The 14,560-nt window shown below is 44.9% G+C and overlaps 1 protein-coding gene across 4 annotated transcripts in view; it reads right to left on the reverse strand.

Annotated features, from left to right (window-relative positions):
- The window catches only part of LOC144728558 (uncharacterized), a 29,025-nt gene extending 15,580 nt beyond the window's left edge, over positions 1 to 13,445 (reverse strand). The window contains exon 1 of one of the 4 annotated variants that reach the window (XM_078608073.1): positions 13,340 to 13,445. In XM_078608073.1, the coding sequence (XP_078464199.1) occupies positions 13,340 to 13,442 (103 nt within the window). In that variant the 5' untranslated portion in view covers positions 13,443 to 13,445. Of the gene's footprint in view, positions 1 to 11,498; positions 12,435 to 12,455; positions 13,060 to 13,339 lie in introns of those variants that run through there. The other 3 variants (XM_078608089.1, XM_078608099.1, XM_078608081.1) reach the window with 3 other exon arrangements.
- Positions 13,446 to 14,560: the final 1,115 nt, after the last annotated feature.

The following is a 14,560-nucleotide window of genomic DNA, read 5'->3' on the forward strand; positions in this document are numbered from 1 at the left end:
AGTTTCAAATTTTAAAAAATATCAGATTTTGGGATTATAAGGACAATTTCAGAGATTTTTTTAATTTTCCGGTAATTTGCCATCATTTTCCATATCGTTGTGTTCACAAGTGACATCATCCGATGCCACGTGATATTACTTGGCCAAGAAAGCAGATAAGTTAGGTGATGTAGCTCAGTAATGTCCTGTGACATCATACTTTAAATCCGAATAAAATTATTTTAATCCAAAATAGTTTATCTTGACCTGATTAAGATTTTTTCAGAAGACACACGGGGAAAATATTCCTACTGTATATATGTAATTACATATGTAGTGACATTGCTGGATGTCGCTGTGTGTGGCCAACCTGGGAAAGGCACGCGGATGCAGTACCGGCCCTAGCGGAGCTCGAGCACGGACTGCCAGCAACCAGTGGCACCCTGTACTGGGTGCAGTGCCAGTCCTACAGGATAGGGTGCGGAGAGTGCCGGCTTCGGGAACGAGGTTTCACGGGGCCATGGCACTCTGATTGACCCCGGAGGACACGTGACTGGAGGAGTCTACCCGGGGACCCCCCAAAAGGGGGACCACGTGTCAAGCGGAGATCCTCTTCGAGAGTTCGAGAAGGGGGTCGTGGCTAGGGGTGGAGCGAGCCCCGCAACAGAGGATAAAAGCCAGTCTCCCAGCGGGACCGGTTGCTGTTGTGATCCTCAATAATCTACGTGCGACTCCTCTGCCTGAAGACAAGACCGACATGGGACCTGGACCCAAGCTTGGGTCCAGTCCATTGTAACTACTCCAAGTGTAGTTAGCCTGGTGGACCACCACCATAGGTTAATATCTGGTAAAGGGGCAGTTACCCCTTTTGTAAGTGTTGGTATGAATAAATGTGTTGCTTCCAACTGGTACGTCTGAGTCTCCGTTTGAGCCCACTACAACTGGTGTCGGAAGTGGCCAAAAGTTATTTAGTTAAATAACTATAAATTATGGATACTAGAGGGAAAATATGTACCAGGACATCGGATGAACAAGGCGGTAATTCAACAGCCCCGGGGATGGCGACTCCGGAGGAGGGAGGCAAGGCGCCGCCGACGGAGCAGCACGCTGTCCGGCCGCACGACGGCTCACCACCGTCGGGGAGGGTGCTCCGGGCGGCACACTCCCGCCTTACTGAGCTTCTCCATGCTGCGGCGTCCATTATCGCCGAGATCCACTGCGAGGAGTCAGCGGCGGAGGAGAGATGGAGCCGCGCGGGGCCACAGTTCCCGCCGAAATGTCCGCGATTCCCGCCAAAACTTCCGCGGTTCCCGCCAAAACTTCCGCGGTTCCCGCTCAAGATTTCTGCAAATTGGGAGCCTCCGCGGCGCAGCCCGCGCATAAGGCCGCCATCTTGTTGGCGGAGCGAAGTTCCTGCCAAAACCGAAGCTGCACTGCGATCGCCGGTGCACGTCTCGTCTCTTCAATGCCGACTACCCGTCCTCAAAGAATTTCAGCAGCTGGAGGCAACTTGGGCGGCCTTCCAGCGGCGCTTCCTCTCCAACAGCGAGATGGCGGGGTGAACAGAGGCGGAGGCGCTGAGAGCGCTTCCCGCCGCCCTAGACGACGACGTTCTGGCGGCGTTTGTCACCATCCCGCCGGGGGACAGGTTCTCACTGGAGCAGGCACTCAAGCAGATGGCGGTGATCTACGGACCGCCGTCCAACACACGCCATCGGTTTGCTGCGCGGAGGCAGGGGGAAGCAGAGACGCCCCTCGCCTTCCACAGCGCGCTGCTGGCGTTGGCGAAGGCCGCCTTCCCCAGGATAGACAAGGAGGGACTCGACTCTCTGGTCCTCGAGAAGCTGCAGGCGTTGACGCGAGATCTTCACGTCGTCATCCACGCCATCGACGACGACGACTTATGCTCCCTCAAAGTTGCAAGGTGCATCTAGGCACACTTGCTCTTGCAAGGGGAGAAGGGGCTGGTGGCGTATACTGCGCCTTGTGAGGCGCAGGTTACACTGGAGGATTTGGAGCCTGCCCAAGCCTGCGCATCGACCTGGGGCGGAGGTTTGAGAAGGGACGGCATGGCGCGACGGGATGGCTTCCAACACCGGGAGAGGACATGACCTCGTCCGGAGCGGGGCCTCACCATCTGCTACAACTGCGGCCTGCAGGGCCACGTCTCGTCGGGTTGCCGAGAGCCACGACGACTTATCTCCGGACCACAGCTGTCATCCTCCTCTCCAATGCAACCTAAGGCGAGTCGCGGCACCTCGCACACTCGGTCCCTGAATCCACCTCACTCATCTTGTTGCGCCGGTTCTCGTTTTCGTTGGGCGTCGGCGAGTTCAGAATGCCATCGGGCTGACTGGCCGCTCTGACCAGGTCAGTGGTCGGAGCTGGCCTATAGGATAGTTGCCGCGACCGCAGGTTCGTCCATCATTATTCGTTTCATCGAGGGGGTCAATTTTAGGATTCTCGTCGATACTGGTGCGTCGGCAACCATCATTTCAGAGCTAATTTATATTTTGACCGCTAAATGCCGTATCCTATACCCCCGTTGAAGTGCCGTGCTTTGCCGCGAACGGTGGCTCATTGGGCATCATTGGCAAAATCACAGCGCAGGTATGTATTGGCACTGTTAAATTGACAGGTCCGATTCTCGTCTCCTCGTCCCTTGATTTCTTGGGTAAATGCCTGTAAAGATTATAATTGACCAAGGGTGCATAAGGCCGATCTGAAACATGGTATGACCAACACCTCGGCCGTGACTGATCATTGCTTTAATGTGGTGGGCTGACACGAAATGTATTTCTCCAAGACAAAGGTACTTTGCAAACCCACTGGCTATCAACAAAGATTAGTTTATGAAGCCATCCATATTTATAGACACAATTTCAACCAAGAAGATGGGTACAAACTGAGAAATAATTGAAAGGACGTTATTCACCAGTTTAAGTCATAACTGGCTGTAATGTTTCCATCCTACCTTCCGATGTTAGTTGTTATTTGCGGCTCTCTGATTTTACATTAACAGGTTACATTTCTCAGCCATCTTGTGCGCCGACGTGGCTGCGGCTCTGCGATCTTACATTACATGCTAATTTATCTCACATTAACAGAGCCACCTCCGCGTGCTCGTCGTGGAGGTCACCCTCCGATCTCACATTAACATGCTAATTTCTCACATTAACACCAATAGCCCGCACACTTCGTTTATGAACCTTGGGCTACACCCATTTCAAACCTTTAAAACAGTCTGCCTCAGCAGCTTTCCTATCTTTTTCAGCCTGATAACAACCGCTTGTGTTGCGATCGAAACGTCGTAGTTTGTTATTTTCTTTGAACCTATCTACGTGACTTTACCGAAAGACCCAAAGAATATGAATTCCTGCAGTCACGAAAGCTTTAAGTTAAGATATGCACGCAAAGTTTCAATCAGTGTATAAAATACAGTACCTGCTATTAAATGTGGAGTGAATTCTAGCGACGTCGGAGACGGATCTTGGAGGCAACACTTTATTCAATACAAATACTTGGCAGTATAGCCCAGACTCAGGGCAACGGCCCTTCTAACCATTGCCTGGGGAGGTACTGCCTCCGGGCTAACGTGTCTTAACACGGGACCACGACTCTGGGTCCTCCGGCTATGGGTGCCTAAGGGAGGCTACTCTAACCTGACCTAGGCAGGGTGCGGGTTCCAACCACTGGCCCACTCGGACCCGGCCCTTACAAGGATGTCGGGCCGGCGGTTCCCAAGGTCTCACCACTGAGCCACACAGAGTCCCGGCCCTTACAAGGGCAGCGGGGCTAGGGGTCCCATGGTCCTATCTAGCTGGTCTTCTGGCTTCTGTCTTGGACTGGTCCCGGACCCTTCCCGGGGTCCGGCTTTTATACCCAGCACCTGTGCGTCAGCCCTGACTCCGCCTACGTTCCAGAGAGTTCCAGAGGGGGCTCCGGGGGATCATAGGACACCCCGTAGCCCCCTCCTATCGGGAGGGGTCCCGGGGGATCTTGGAACACCCCGCAGCCCCCACCTGCTTTTGGACTAGGGATATAACGACTGCCCCTGCTGGACCCTGACTGCCCCTGCAGGTAAGTGTACACAGCCCATCGACATCGCTACAAATGTATCAGAAAATAGATAATGACAAAGAAAATAAAACAAAGCTGAAAAGTTAATAAAGAAACAGGGAGAGGTGCAAGATTGGAATTACAATTAGATAGAGAAATATGGATTGAAGAATATATGCAAGTCAAGACAATATTGACTATTAAGATACCTTAAAAGAAAATGTACTTTGGTCGGACACATTGTGAGAAGTGATGACCACTCAAGTGATGGCCAGTGTTTGAGACCAATGATGAACAGCCAAAGGAATGTGCTAGAAAGAACGTTCACCATAGAGATGGAGCAAGGAGATCAGGTTTTGTGCAAGAAGCTAGATCAGGGTGCAGCAACCTGTGGCTCCGGAGCCACATGCGGCTCTTTAAGGACTGATTTGTGACATTATTTATTCGGAAACGTCTCGTATTCACATGCATTGCAGCTTTTGAAATATATATATTTGACCAAATTAGAAAAAAATGGCTCTTCTTGTTATTTTGGTTACCGACCCCCGAGTTAAATGAACTTTTTCATCACAAGACCATGGAGAAATGGTGACAGCTTGGGGAGGCTTTCATCCAGCAGTGGATAGATCAGGGATGATTATGGGCATTTAAATATTTCTATGAGGATTCCCAGACTGCACATGATTAAGTTTGTATCTCATTATTAACTTCGACAGTTTAATAAGCTACTCACAAAGACTGACAGGACTATCTGCATTTTAAGTACACTTTCACATCCAACCAAATCCCAACAATGAAAATTAAAACAGTAAATTCCAAATCTTTGTTGGTTTAAAAAACGTCAAATTGAACAATATAAATCAAACTAGTTTGATAAATTAGCAGAGGTGACTGGGTAGAGCGCCGAGGCCATACTTAACCAGGGTTTCCAAGCACAGCCCAGTCGCCAACGACTGCACACAAATATGCATCATCACATTTTATCTAGCACAAGATATGACTGATATAAAATGTGTTTGACTGTCATACTAAAATCTCACAGCAAAGCTTGTGGGACAGTCCACCACCCTGCACTCCAAAGGATAAAACGGCCACTTAATGGGAAAGGTCTTGTGAAAAATCGCTTCTGCAGGCCATTTCCTGACAATGCTCTGTGATATTCTGAACATATCCTTCATCACATGGCATGGCAAGAAAGCCAAATGGAACTGAGGAAAGAAGCTCAAAAGAAAAAGTATGACACGTTACTACAAAACATAACATATGGTTGCCTACTAACTCCATTTCACAATACAGTACTGCACTCAAGCTGTTCCTCAAAAACATATGAAAGGCAATACAGTTTACAGGATGATCTTCAGTTCCAAATATAACACACTGCTTCTTATACACAAGTGTGCCATCAAGAGAGTCACAGAGAAATTTCAGATTTACTGTAGCAGAATTATGTTTGCTTTCCTACTGTGCTACCATCATTCGATGCACCTCCGCTTTATTTCAATTTCGATCGTCAGCTCCGAGCACCGCTCCCAACCAGGAGATTTGATGACACCTTCACCACCATATTTAGCATTCATAGCTATAACAGATGGCTATACAGGACAATCCCTGGCTTTCATGATGTACAATTCACAGTAAACCACACAGATCCAGGCACATCACGATGCTTTGCTGTAACACCACACTGCGGATCTATCAAGATGTAGCGGCATTGCCCACTTTGTCAACACTACAAAAGGCATGCAGCACTGAACATACAATAGAATTTGGACTTTAAAAAGCAACCAAATTGTGACCACATCACAAGATGTTCTACAGAAAAGATCTACCCAAAATCTTTGAGACTGGAGGAATCCAATGAGCTATGAAGCTCTTTCACAGATGTGCCAAGATATAACACAACATTCACTGGCTTACACCAGTACTAAAAGGTTTTGAAAACAGTGCATTATTTACAACAGCCACCCAACCAAACTTGACATCGCCTGACCGTGAAATGTGACACTGAGATGCACGATTACTGTTCAGCACGTCACAGCAGTATGTGTACTGCATACCTCACAGTTTATGTAATCGGCCTATATAAGGAGCAGAAAGGAAGCTTGTCTTCGACTGTTATACTTGCATCACATAAACACCAGACTGACAGTGAGCTCACCAAATTATATAATTCGCAGCAGAACATTTGCATTTATATGCATATGACTAAACGATTTTACATGTGTTCCTTAACACCAGAGGGACATTTAAAAAGCATCAAAAGAACAAGTGACATGTGTAAAGTAATAATTTGACTAGGTCTATCTACAGTAATACATTAAACAATCACAGCCTCGCTTTAGCCAACTCAAGCAGCCAATGGCCCAACAAACCAACTGCCATCAGCATATACAGCTACATTGTGGAGACATGCGCATCAGCTATAACAGACAACCAGGACATTTCTCCGCACACAGCATGCCTGAAATCCTTCGTGGTCTAGACACTGGGGTAATCATCTAAACATTGTTGAGATCGTTCAGAGTTAAAATTGTCAAGACGGGTTTGCCGTGGTGCTGTTAGGGATGCACTGTATGCGCTAAACACCTAGATATGGATGGAATTGTGCAAACATTCAAGGCAAAGCAATATCTAAGCTATGCCATGTGCAACAAAAACTACAACAAAGTGATACAAAAACAAGAGCAGGCAGCCAACTGTGCAATACAATCAGCAGCTTATTTAAGCACCATTGCCACATTCAGTACAGGTCTGCAGTCAGCATTGATAAAAATGAATAGATACAACAAATCTGTCTATGGTTATTGATATTTTTTTACTTGCACTTTAATGTCATATTGTTAAGTTCTAAACTGTACATTGTATTTTTGGCATGGGCATATGGGCTGTAATTTTATGCTAAGTGAATACAGTAAGTGAATACAGTACAGTATAAAACTCACAAATAGTGGTCTCTCAAGACACAAATGGTACACTTATTAGTTACCATTATTTTGGTACAAATAGGAGATATGATCAAATCACATATGATGGTACAATGTAGAATCTGATAATGCATTAATAATAAAATATATCCAACGACCAAATGTTTAATTCAAGCAGAATTTAAAAATATATATTTTACTCATCCACTTCCCAACCTTACAGCATTTTGAAGTTGAATGTAAACCATGCTTGAGAAAATAACAAAGCATATAAAGATGTTCACAATTACAAAAATAGAGTATTACAAGCTCTATGATTATGAAAAGGCATACAATTATGCACAATTTGTTAGCCCTGTTTGCACTTATAGTAATTTATTAAATCCGCAAACTGCAGTAAGCTTTGCAACAATCATGAATTTGGCTTTTGCAAAAAGAGTGGATGTATGACCACTCCGAAGCCATCTGAAAATTGCTTTATGCTAAATTATCGGCCTTATTGGTTGTCCTGAGTGAAATTGTGGTCCCACTTGTCACTCAATACCACATATAATGGCTGTGAACATGAAGAATCTGTTTCTTGTGAATCTTAAGTCATAACAATTATTCTAAATTTGAATTTAAATTTGGGAAAACTTTTCATTCAGTAATTAACAGATTACACTCTACATCTGCTTAGCATTATCACCCACAAAACGTAATGTTCCAAGTAATCTATGAGGAAAACTTTAGAAGCCATGAACTGTAACACCTCCATTCTATTCGAGCCAATGTTTTATGCAAAACGAACAAGTGGATTTTTTCTCCAAAAAATGTACTCTCGATTGAGAGTCATCAAATGACTTCTGAAGTCCACTTGATTCCCTTAAAAGTCATTATGGTATCTCCAATTTTGAAGCGAAGAAAGTTAGAAAACTGTATGCTAGAATGTAAAGAACAGTAGTTTTATTTAAGAATACACCTATAGTTTTCTAAATTGGAGACACCATATTGACTGTTAAGGAAATAAAGTGAGATTGAGCTGGACCAGATGATGGCCCAACGGATGGATGAGATCGGTGATGGAATAAAATTTCAAGGAGAGAATACACCCAAGAGGATGATCAATGCAGGGATGGAGTGATGAGCTCAGGTCATGTGCGGAAGATGGATTGTCATTGCAGGACCGCGAGGGGTGGCATAAGCATCGGGAAGCCTTCAAATCGCTGTGGATAGATCTTGGCTATTTGATTACACTGTGTAACATTGTGTTTTGTTCCTGGGTAGTGTGTTATTTTCCAAATTGTTTATGCCTTAAAAGTACAGAAAATGGCTATTATTCTCCACAAACATTGCATGTCACCAGGACAGTGATATTTTTACATTTACCTATTTTCAATGAGAAAACAGGTGAATGTGTCTTTACCTTCACATAAAGTCAGAAAAACACAACATATGAATACAAATCTACATGGATTTATACTAAAGTAATACAAAAATTACTACAAAAGATGTATACACCAAGGCGCACTACCACAGGCGTGACTGGCCACAGGAACAATGTCAAGTGGGAGCCACTGGTGGGCCTTATGAAACAAATTGTCAGAGCTGTAGATAAGGAGTCAGCAGCCCTCAAGTACCTTCAAGATTTCTTCCCTAAGCTGTCTGAGGCAAAGGTCAAAGCCGGTGTCTTCGTCGGACCACAGATAAAGAAGATCCTTGATTGCAATGAATTCCCCAAGAAGCTCACTAGTAAGGAGAAAGTGGCTTGGAACAGCTTTGTCGCAGTGGTTCGTGGCTTCCTGGGCAATCATAAGGTCGAAAACTGTGGAGCTGGTTGAGACTGGTGAAGAACTACAGCACAATGGGCTGCAGGATGTTCCTCAAAGTCCATATCCTTGATGCTCATCTTGATAAATTCAAGGAGAACATGGGAGCGTACTCGGAGAAGCAAGGCGAATGCTTCCACCAGGATATACTGGACTTTGAACGCCGCTACCAAAGACAGCATAACGAGCACATGTTGGGAAACTACATTTGGGGTTGATTCGTGAAAGTGATTTACAGTATAATCGTAAATATCGAAAAACTACTCGCTTCTAAATCTTTTGTAGTCATTTTTGTATTACTTTAGTATAAATATGTAAATTTGTATTCATATTGTTTTTTACTTTATGCGAATGAAAAGACACAAATTCGCCAGTTTTCTCATTGAAAATAGGTAAATTTCAAAATATCACTGTCCTGGTCACAAAAGCAAAGTTTGCGGGAATAGCCACTTTATATACTTTTTAGGCATAAGCAATTACGAAATACCACTTACTACTCAGGAACAAAGATTGGGTTACATAGTGTTATATAACACCGTGTTGTCGTGCCAATATAACATCTTCTAAACATTTTCATCATAACAAAACACGTGTGCATGAGCTTATAATTAGCATTTACAAGTGACAAAAGATTTGCTTTGGCTTTAAAATGTCAGAAAATGTATAAGTGATGAATGGATTTTTTTGATTTGAATGAACACTGTATTGCAGCAAAAATTGCCTATATAAGTCCCCACTTTAATGTAGTTTACTTTATGGTTCTAGAAATGGCACCATATGGCCAGCCAGATGCTGTTTTTAATTAATGTTTCAATGCATGTCGGACACATTAAGCTCGTTTCCTTCTCAGAGAGCAGCGACTACTTTAGTTGATGTGCTTAATAACTGCATATGGAGCACAAATTAACATTCGAATGAGTGCGTGTTCATCCACGCCTTTATGCTGACATTTCCCGACAAAAAGCTCTAGCACATTAATTCATGGAACCACAAAATACCTCATTAACTTACCAACAATTTAAACCACTAGTCAAAGGCACTTTTTGTGGTATATTTTTGTTCCACATGTGATAGTAATGAAGCTGTGAGAAATTACTACTTTCTAAATTATTTACTTTTCATTCTTACAAGATGAGGCATATGTTTTGTCACCCGGGATATAATTTTCACATTCTATTACCATAATTCAATCAAAATCACTCGGAATGTGGACAATGTGGTTTTTAAAACAAAATATTAGCCAAACATAGGGTTAAGCTTATAACAATTATGGATACGTTTGTTAAACATTTTTTTTTAGATGCATTAACATGTTTTGTTGGTATAAACATGGCAAATATCAACTCGTATAAATACAACATACTACAGCTTGGATTTAGACACCATAGAAATGTGACTGTAGTCCAAGATGCTGTACAGAAGCAGTGACCATGTTGATTTTATACAGAAGCAGTCAATCCTCGGCAGAGGGAAAAAAATAACGTCTTGAGCATGGATTTAGTCATTTAGACAAGGACTTGACAGCATGGATGGCACGGGGAGTTGCAGATATGTGGGCAGCAGAGGAGAATGAGTGACCTCCCTATGAGCAAAGGATGACTAGAGGCTTAAACATAAATCCTTGGTTAAACAGTGGTGTGTGTTTACTGCTGGGGAGCGGTAGCGTAGTGGTTAGCATGATGAACCCAAGTTCGATTCCACCCACTCACGACCAAAACCGGTGATTATCTGAAGCAGGCCTGCACCTCCCCTAGGTCGACTCAACGTTAAACGAGTACCTGGTGCTGTGTGTTAACATCACCACTTGGGAGACAAAGGTGGCCAGGCATGATTTATGGCCACCCACTCCCTCATTTTCCGTGCCATCCTACGTAGCTGCTCATTAACAGCACTTGACTGAAGAGTCTGTTAAGGCTATACGGGGGAAATTTCGTCTTTACTACTGGGGAAAACCATTTGGTAGCACTCATGAATATCAATTAATAAAAACCGCAAAGAAAAGCACACGATACATCTGACAATAAACTGAGAATAGCGGACGTAAAAAGTTGGATGAAGGTTGTCCACAGAAGAGCAACCTCAGTAAGTCACTGGTCTAATTTGTGAATTGGAAAGGATATTGTTCGGTTCCTGGCTTTTATTAGCGTTTCAAAAATGCAGGAAATTAAACGGGAATAAAGTTTCATTGTCCATTTCGAAATACATTGTGACAAACGTTAAGAAACTTAACATGTACCGTTGATACAAATTCTTGAAATTTCTCTGCAATGTCAAGACTAGTATAAACAGTATATGGTCAATAACGTGCCAACTCAACATCAACTCTCTTGTGCATACTTTTTTTTATTGACGTTTCAGTTTTGAAGTGTAAAATACCGAGTACAGTAAAAATGTTGTATTTACAGCATGCCTTTCATACAATTCCAGCACAAAAGTTTTTTTTGTAAATAAAACAAAACCATTGGCGAAATCTTGTCATTTACCTTGATGCGAGCCAATCTTAAACTTAAGATAGTAATGGATATATGTAGGGCTTGTGACCCTTTCCAGAATAATTGTATCTGTAGTCGTTCCATTGACCCCATGTTAGATACAGAGCTAATGCATTAAGATGTTCAACCTTCTAAAGTGTTTAACGGGCAATCATAACAGCCTCTAGGTGTAAATCGAAGTACTGCTCTAGGCACGAAATTGCAGTGTAGATAGAACTTCTCACTTCCTTTCTTACCGGAACGGTGATGCATACGTGACACTATCATTGACGATTGTTTCCAGGGCAGGGCTTAGTTGCCACTGTAAGGGTGAGAGGGAGATTAAACCAGTCCCTGTAAGTTAATGGTTTTGCTGATCTTCTGTAATTTGTACTTTAGCAGGAAGCCTACATTATAAGGCACTTACAGATAACCATACGACGCCACAAAAGCTTTGAACTCTACGCTGGATTTAAATGGCTGTGCTCATAAGACTATTGGCACTCTTTTAGAATCTAGTGTTGCTCATGAATAGTCCTTTAGATTGCTACTTGTCAGTGGTACCAATAATTTAACACTGCTTCGGTTGGGTTTACAATTTGGAGAAAATTACGTCATTACTTTTTGTACGTGTTGCTTGCTATTATGCGTAAATTCGTGCATTTAAAGAAAGTGGTAATAAAGTGTAATTTCATAAAGGACATGAAATAACGTAGTTAATAATACATGTTGATAAATATCCCCATAAGCTGAGAAGACCATGTCAGTATGGTCTCAGGACAAAGGTCGGAGTTCTAATCACCCATCATTGCTGAGCAATTGCCACCACGCATTGCTAACCTAGTGACTTACCACGTCTCACCACCTCATAATGGCACCATTACGGCCATCAACCTCACATGTCATGCCCAGCTCAGCTATTCATCTCGATAACTACTCATCGCCACCAGCATTCACGGATGAAAACTCACCATTACCAAGCACTATCGGTGCCTGAGGGTTTTGCCACAATTGAGATAATCATCAATTATCACACCATCAACAGCTCAATACCACCACCCATCGCTATGCATGCACCACCACCAGCCAACATTATCAAACCAGCATTCATCCCCACAACTCATTACAATTAATCGGCGTCACCGTGACCATGGAATGACCAGCACTCATCATCGGAACCACCAATCATTACCATCACTCATTGAGAGCATTACCTTTTACCACCAATCACCATGACGTCTCACCATCAACTCCGCAGGTCAAGTGCAGCGGCCACCACCACTAGGCGGATACGGAACCTCTGGATTTACTAAACGCAGCCCTAAGAAGCACGACAATGAGGGCCTCTCATCAACCCACAACCGTTAAATAAAACAGCGACACCGCCAAATAAGCGCTTCAACGCCATTCACATCTCGCTCGGGGGATTCCTGAACGAGGCCGTAACGAACCAGGGGGGGGGGCCCATTAGAATTCTGACGATGCCGGCACGACCGAGACCCTGCTGGAGACGTCACCCACAAACTCGGGGCTCTGCGGCGTAGGGGCAAGCACACACAGCAGACGTCCGCGGCCTCTGCGCGCCAACCACGCGGCCCCCGCAATGCGGACGTGCCGAGGCCTACTCGCCCCGCTAGGCCACCACGCGGCCTGGAGGAGGAGGGGGGAGGGCCCCACGAGGTTACAACAACAAAAATTGCGCGGGTCGCAGCGAGCGAGCGACGCATTTATTGCGCCGCGTTAACGAATCTCACGTAATTCGATACACGTGGGCCGCGTGCGAGCCTAACATGGAAGGTGCGAGATGTGGCACGAGCCGGCAAAAATTATTGCTCCTCATCATTGTCCCCCCCATCCCATCTTGTCCTCATCATTGTCCCCCATCCCTCCCCTCTTGGGGGGGGCGGGACGCGTGCCACGGGCGCTTCGTCAGTAAAGGAGAATTGAGAAAGTCGCAAACAACGGCCACGACAGAAAGCCAAGTGGAGCGCTGGGCCCTCTGGGCTCCGTGTGCACCGTGTGCATCACCCCCCCCGTGTACCGTGTGCATCACCATCACCCCCCCCCCCCCCGTGTACCGCAGACGATATCCCGGTACCTTGCGAGTGCCGTGTGCAGCGCGGCCCGTGCGCAGCGTGTGCCGTGTGCAGCCGCAGCCTCCCTCCTCCTCCACCACCTCCTCCTCCTCGCTCCCTACCCATTTGGTCGCCCCCTCCCTTCTCCCCCCTGCCACACCACCTCACGCCACGTGACCCCCCCCACCCCGGCTCGTCACTGACGGAAATAGCCGAGTACCGGCGCTCGGCTCGTTCGGCTGTTTCCGGTAGGAGCACAGGAAAAAAAACCACAACGGACGAAGCCAAAGTGTGTTTTTTTTAATGTTGAATGCAAAATAAATTAAACGATGGAGTAAACGACTTGTTTTGGTGCGTAAATTATGAATTAAATTGTGCGACGATGTAAAAAAAAACCGGTGTGGTTTGAGGTCGTTCGGATTATCCCGTTGCTATTTCCGAGCGCGTGATGTCAACACGATGGCGCGCGCTTAAGTGTGGACACTTCCGATTGGTCCTGACGGCGTCGAGCGTTTCTAACGACGCGCGTGATTGGCTGAGGTCCACGTGGCCGTACAACGTTTCACAAAAGGAGTTGTGGGCAACTCGGAGATGCAATTCCCTTGGCCCGTAATTATCATGCCCACCTTTGTAAAAACGATCCACTCATTTGGAATATACATAAATCATAACCCCCTCCCCCCCTTCAAAACTTGACAGGATCCCTCGTGAAACTCCATGCGTCTTCCATGCGTTTTTTGGTTAGATCGCGTAAATATATAAATGTGTTGTTAAAACCCGACACGGCCAATTAGTAAGGGTTGTCACGTAAACACAACGTGCCAATTTATCACTAGTACAGCACACTGGTGTGTTTGAGAGCCAAGCCACAACAATTACAAACTGAGTACGACGTTTCGCCAGTAATTACAACCAGCTTCATCAGGCGACAGCCATGCGTCTTTCCTGATCAAAGCGTTATGAATAATTAGTCTGCTCTTGTTTCCAATTCGTGTCAGCTGAAATAGTTCGTTTTGAAAACGTACATTTCAGTTCTCTTCTGAGGCGCAAATACGCAATCACTGACCCAAAGGCACAAAATGGCAAGCTGGCAGCAACAAACAGCAATGTTAAAAGTTGTAACAGAGGAACAAGTTAAATTTTGATTTAAAGCTTTCGTGACTGCAGGGATTCATATTCTTGGTTCTTTCGGTAAAGTCACGTAGAAGGGAAATAATCAAATAAGAAGATGAACAAGTTGATAC

This window comes from Lampetra planeri, chromosome 2 (genome assembly GCF_965212315.1).
Source record: "Lampetra planeri chromosome 2, kcLamPlan1.2.h2, whole genome shotgun sequence".
Taxonomy (NCBI): domain Eukaryota; kingdom Metazoa; phylum Chordata; class Hyperoartia; order Petromyzontiformes; family Petromyzontidae; genus Lampetra; species Lampetra planeri.